The sequence below is a fragment of the Podarcis gaigeae genome, assembly GCF_964106915.1.
Source record: "Podarcis gaigeae genome assembly, chromosome: 9".
Classification (NCBI taxonomy): Eukaryota; Metazoa; Chordata; class Lepidosauria; order Squamata; family Lacertidae; genus Podarcis; species Podarcis gaigeae.
The window spans coordinates 14,362,807-14,368,806 of record NC_139685.1 but is presented as its reverse complement, the minus strand read 5'-3'; the positions used below and the strand labels follow the sequence as shown (position 1 = coordinate 14,368,806).

At 41.8% G+C, this 6,000-nt stretch overlaps 1 protein-coding gene across 1 annotated transcript in view; it reads right to left on the bottom strand.

Annotated features, from left to right (window-relative positions):
• Window positions 1-349: 349 nt before the first annotated feature.
• STIM2 (stromal interaction molecule 2) overlaps window positions 350-6,000 on the bottom strand; it is a 73,020-nt gene continuing 67,369 nt past the window's right edge. Inside the window, exons 10-12 of the mRNA XM_083754905.1 lie at window positions 5,361-5,599; window positions 2,763-2,997; window positions 350-1,786 (exon numbers count right to left, since the gene is read on the bottom strand). Coding sequence (XP_083611031.1) covers window positions 1,309-1,786; window positions 2,763-2,997; window positions 5,361-5,599 — 952 coding nt within the window. The 3' untranslated portion in view covers window positions 350-1,308. The remainder of the gene's footprint in view (window positions 1,787-2,762; window positions 2,998-5,360; window positions 5,600-6,000) is intronic.

Below are 6,000 nucleotides of genomic sequence, written 5' to 3'. Positions count from 1 at the left end.
AAAAGAAGAACAAAATAAATGAATCGATGGCAAACAAGAAGAGGGGAAGAGAAAGTGTACAAAGCACAAGGCTTATTTGTGTAGCAGTTTGGCATGACATCTAACCGAATCGGAGGAGACTTGCTGCAAATGTAAACATGCTCGACTGACAATTTGCTTCAAAACTGACTATGCCCAATAATAGGATTAAGTGTTATTAATACTTATGCTCACTCCAATAAAATATATAAGATGAAATACAGGCATCCACAATATAACGGCAAGTACCAGTTGTGGCAGGCCATTACCTCTAACAAACAAGAATTTGGGGGGTTTGGACTGGAATGGCTAAAATCAGAACAAGTCAATGCACAATAATATTTTCAATTTATTATCTTTGCCACAGTACAAATATTCACAAATTAAACATCCGTCGTCTGTCAAAGTATGTAAACAAGTGCCCACAGTTGTCCCTATCCCAGTTTTAAGGTTGTGAATGTCTTAAAAAGTCCTTCAAAATCAAGTTTTGAATTTTGTCATTTGAGAATGGAATCAGGAGCCTCTTCTTTTTATAATAAGTCTTTTTTTTTTAACCATTCAGCCTGTGCAATGCAGTAAAATCACAGTGAAAGCCCTGGATAAACATGATTTTTTACAACAGGACCCAACCCATTAGGTTAATAAATGCATTTAAAGAAGCATTATGTTGGCGAAACGAGGTTCCAGTTCCAGAAATCAATTGTTAGAAATGCTAGCTTCTACATTAAAAACAATTTTAAAAAATAACCATGAACCAACCCATCTCTTCCATCATTTTACAAGTCTAAACAGTTTCACTTGCAAAGATACTTTCCAGTCAGGAAAACAGTAGTGCAATTTAAGTAGTTTTACTTCATTAAAAGTTACTGATGTCCAGTAATGCAAATGCCATAGCTTCTGTGGAAAGATAAGAAGATGCTTCAGTAAACAAGAAAAAACTTTGGCAAGCCCAGACAGGCTTACTAGTCCGTTAAAGCTCGTGTTAAAGTGTTGTGGGTTTTTTTTTTTAAAAAATGGCGTTTTTATATGAACTAAAAAAAAAAAGCAGAAATAAATAGACAAATGACTGTAAACTGTCTTGAAATTAAAATTTTTCATTGACAGCTGGCACAACTTTTACCATAAAGTCATTTAAAACAGAAGAGGAATTGACCTAAGAGGTTTTCCTGCTGCGGCATCCAAGCCCAGAAAACAAAGAAAACTACATTCTTAATTTAAAAAAAGAAAAAAAAGAAAAAAGAAAACAACAAGTCTAACGATGCCACGATTGCGCATTATCCTCCGGCAGCCTCACTTTGACTTCTTCTTAAAGAGGCTTTTTATTTTGGAGGCCTTTTTGTTTCGCTCTCCGTTCTGGCAGAGGTCCTGTGGGGTGCTACTTATCCGAGGGACAGTCGAGGTTTCGTGACCCGTTTTGCTTTCGCTGCTGGTGGAGGAGCAAGAGGTGTGGCGAGGCTTGGGGACGGGGACACTGCTGGAGAGTTGGTTCATGCTGCACGACTTCTCCAGAATGCCATTGTACACCTTGTTTGCGGGACTGAAGATCATACTTTTAGTTTCCGTCATGCCAACACAGTCAGGGGAACCCCTGGAAATATCGGCCGTCAGGGAAGAAGAGTCTCCAGTAGACGACTCTTCCAATGAGAGTTCCTCTCGTGATATTTTCTGAGGTGACAAAGGTTGATATATTTCAAGGCTCGAAGGAGGAGATTGTTTCCTTCCAGAAGAATTTAAGGAGTCACATTCAGAAACTGTATCTTGTACTTCCCTGCAGCAAAGAGGAAACAATTGTAAGGTGTCAGACTGTTCCATTTAAGAATCTATCTATCTATCTATCTATCTATCTATCTATCTATCTATCTATCTATCTATCTATCATCTATCTCTATCTCTCTATCCCTCTGTCAATAATCAAATTACCTACTTCATTAAATCATCCAAATCCTGAGTTTACACACAAACACACACACAACTTTTACTTGTCAGCAGCGGAAACAAAAACTGCAAATGGCAAGGCCCATCATAAATAGGTTATTTCCCGTGTCGGACGTTCAGAGTCCAAAGAGCGTCCGCAAACTGGAACTCACTTCCGGGTCTGCAGCGTTCGGGAGCCAAAACATTCGACTCACAAGGTGTTCGGCTTCCAAGGTATGTGGAAACAATCAATCTACTCCTTCTGCACTAAAAGGATTTTTTTAAAAGAGCCAACTCAATTCTTGTTTATCTGACCCTCCCCAGGATTCATAAAATTCTAAAATTGTGTAACCGTTCACCCCCCCCCCCATCTCTCTTCAAAACAAGGCATCAAGCAGTTCACTGCACAGAGACTCTGCTAACAGAAAGATGCCCCTGGCACCACAAGAAACACAGTGCTCAGAACAGTCTCCTCCACTAGCTTCATTGTCAGCCATGACTTCATCACCTCAAGGTCAGATCTCTGTTAGCAGCTTTTATGTCGGGAATGCCCTTGTAGACCGTGCCAAGTGTAGCCGCCTGCCTGCTGTAACAGACGAGTCTCTAAGGGCACATTAAATCTGCATTTCAAGCCCTGAATACCTTGCATCTTGCATACCACAGAGGGCACAGGGGAGTTAACAGTCTTATCGCAATCTTCCAGATCTAAACGGAAAAGATCCTTTGCAAATCCTTCTGGTGTGTCCAAGTCTGGACAGCGAGGGCAAATAGAGACTTCATGACACTAGCTCTAACCGAAACCGTCACGGTAGCGTCCCCAATGCCCATACCATTGCTTGTCAGCAGTGAAGTAAATTGCCTCTTCCTCCTCTTCTGTACGGTAAGCAGCAGGGCAGCTGGACACAGAAAGGATGTCTGGATCTGCAGAGTGCAAAGTAGCTTGGGCATGGGGAGGATGCGGTGTTTGTGCTGTGTGTTGCGACTGCGGAGACGACGGCATGACGCTTCGCCGGGAGCGACACATGCTACTGCTCCTTGCTAAGGTGCTCGTTTTCACGACAGACCCTGAGAACGACAAAACAAGGTTATTCAAAAATCAACCAGCTGCTCTAAGTCATCAACCGAGCCATTACTCTGTTGCAGGCAGGCAGAATTTGCAAACAGTCCTATCTCCACGAGCCCACAAGTGATTTTGAGTAGAAGCAGCAGCAACCATAGACTTCATTTTAATCTTGAATAATATATCCTTCCTTCCTTCCTATTAATCCATACTTAAAATACATCAGCAAAAGAGACAGGCAAGGGCAAGGCAGGTGTAAAACTGACCTCCACTTGACGGAATTTCACAGAAGGCTCGGTTATCATTTTGAAGTCTTACTGGAGAAGGTCACAAGGGAAGTCACAAACTTATGATGTTGGCAGCAACACCTGACTCAAATATTTAACAGGAATCTGTAACATCTCACTAAATGTATTATGATCAATGGGATGGATGGAGAGGAATTCTATGAACAACATCTATTAATTTTAAAGGAAAAACTGTATCTGTGAAATGAGCCTTAGGTTACTTATGATATCTGAAACAGTATCAAAGGAGCTGTGGAAAACAGTTAAAATGTGAACCAAAAAAAAACCTCAGAATTGAATGACTGTCCAGTTGAAGAGTGTTGCTGATTAGATCATGGGACTTCAGGATATTGTTCAGGCCCAGATCAATCTGATCACAGTTGTAGTATGCTCTGTGAGTGCAGCTTTCTCTCAATTTAAGCTCAAGAGTGTTTGAGGACCGGGACATTCGCAGGTAAACCAAAATGCTTGCTTACAAAGCTATACTACCAACTTTCCTGTACGCTTGTGAAACATAGACCACCTATAAACGCCATCTCCAACTCCTCGAAAGATTCCATCAATGTTGTCTCTAAAAAAATTTACATACTACTTGGGAAGACAGGTGAACTAATGCCAGTGGACTAGAAGAAGCAAAGATCACCAGTGTTGAAGCAATGGTTCTTCAACATCAACTTTGTTGGACTGGTCATGTTGTGTGGATGCCCAATTATCATTTTCCAAAGCAACTACTGTACTCTATTCCCAACTTAAGAATGCTAAATGTAATGTCGGTGGACAGCAAGAGAGGTTTAAAGACACTCTCAAGGCAAATCTAAAAAAATGTAGTATAAACACCGACAACTAGGAAGCACTCTAATTGGAGAACAGCCTTTATCAAAGGTGTCATAGACTTTGAAGAAGCACGAACTCAGGACAAAAGGGAGGAATGAGCTAAGAGGAAGGCACGTTTGGCAAACCCTCACAGTGCTCAACTCCTGCCTGGAAAACCTATGTCCACACTATGGAAGGACGTGTGGATCCAGAATTGGCCTCCACAGCCACTTATGGACAGATTCTTAAGACCACGTTCATGGAAGACCATCTTACTCGGGTATGAGTGACTGCCAAAGAAGAAGATGATGTCGCCCTCTGCAAATATCAGTAATTACATCAGATGTAAACCAAACCAAAATAATTTTCAACTGCTGCAGATTAGAAGCAGAGTGGGTTTTTTTTTTTAAAAAAAGGCTTTATCAGTAAAATCACACAGCCCTCAGAATCTCAAAAGGTTAGGGCGGCAGCAGAGGGAAACAATTGTTTTGCCAGCCATAGAAATGAAAAGTTTGGTGGGGGTATTACAGGTATTGAAGAAAAGATGTCTAGAATCAGCTGTGAAAATGAAGTTTAAAAGGAACAGCATTAAAAATGCCCTCCTCTGCACAGCAGAACCCTGGTAAGACTCTTAATCTCTGAGACACTCTCTCCTTTCAGGCTTCCCAGAAACAAGAGCGCCCAACAAGCAGCTTTCTGTTGCAACTTCCAAATGAGAGCCCTTTCTTTTATTTCCGACAAAAGCAGGAAGGAGAACGCTCCATCCACAAAGCCAGCATTTCGAGGCTGCCTGCGAGAGAGAAAGCAGCTCTTTAAGCACCACACTGTGCACAAAGAAGCACAGTGCTAAAATTTGAAACCCTGAGCGTGTGGCTGTTCTTTTCTCGTTTTTTGGGAAACTAGCGGCTGGGAGGGGAAAGCTTCCGGCACTTTCCAGGAAGCAAGCCTCCAGAGTCCCATTTCCCCTCTGCCTTTTAAATGGGAAGAGCTGGACCCGACTAAAAGAGCACACCTTCTCTGCTTCCTTCCTGGAAGAACATGTTTTGTTTTCAAAAGATTCCCTCCCAGCTGATTTTTTATTCCCATAAATATAATTCACTCTCAGTTTCAAAGCTCTTATACTGTCCATTATGTGGGATGCAACTGAATGTAAGTAAACCTTATCATTGCTTTCTAAAAGAAGACTGTTGTGCCATTATTGTTTTTATTTGCCAAACTCCTGTGTATCTCCAGGCATTCAATGTCTTCTTAGATATACTACCACATACCATGAAACTGAGAAACGATAGGAGGAGTGTCTTCGTCAAGGTCATCTACACCCCCGGCAATTGGATACGGCGGGATGGAAACTCGCGGCATTACCACCCAACTATGATCAGAGTAAAGTGATGAAGTCAGACTCGGTAATCCTGAGTTATGTGCTATCTGGAAGCCACAGATCTTCTCAATCTGCTGCCATCGGTAGAGTCGCTCTCTCAAACAAGTGGTTAATTCAGAAAGTGCTTTCCTAGGAAACAACAGAAGTTTGCATTTGCTTGGGGTTTTATCCTCTCCAAATTATGCATTTGGGGACATTTATGATCAGCCATATTAATGTATACAGTACTATCATTCTTCAGGAGCTACAAACAAACAGTTACGTTATAGAATGGGGTATTTTCAATTGAAAATGCAGCCCACATTAAAAGGTTTAAAAAAAGGTAAAGGACCCCTGAATGGTTAAGTCCAGTCAAAGGTGACTATGGGGTTGCAGCGCTCATCTCCCTTTCAGGCAGAGGGACACAGCAGTTGTTTGTAGACAGCTTTCCAGGTCATGTAGCCAGCATGACTAAACCGCTTCTGGTGCGACGGAACACTGTGATGGAAATCAGAGCGCACGGAAACACTGTTTCCCTTCCCACTGCAGTG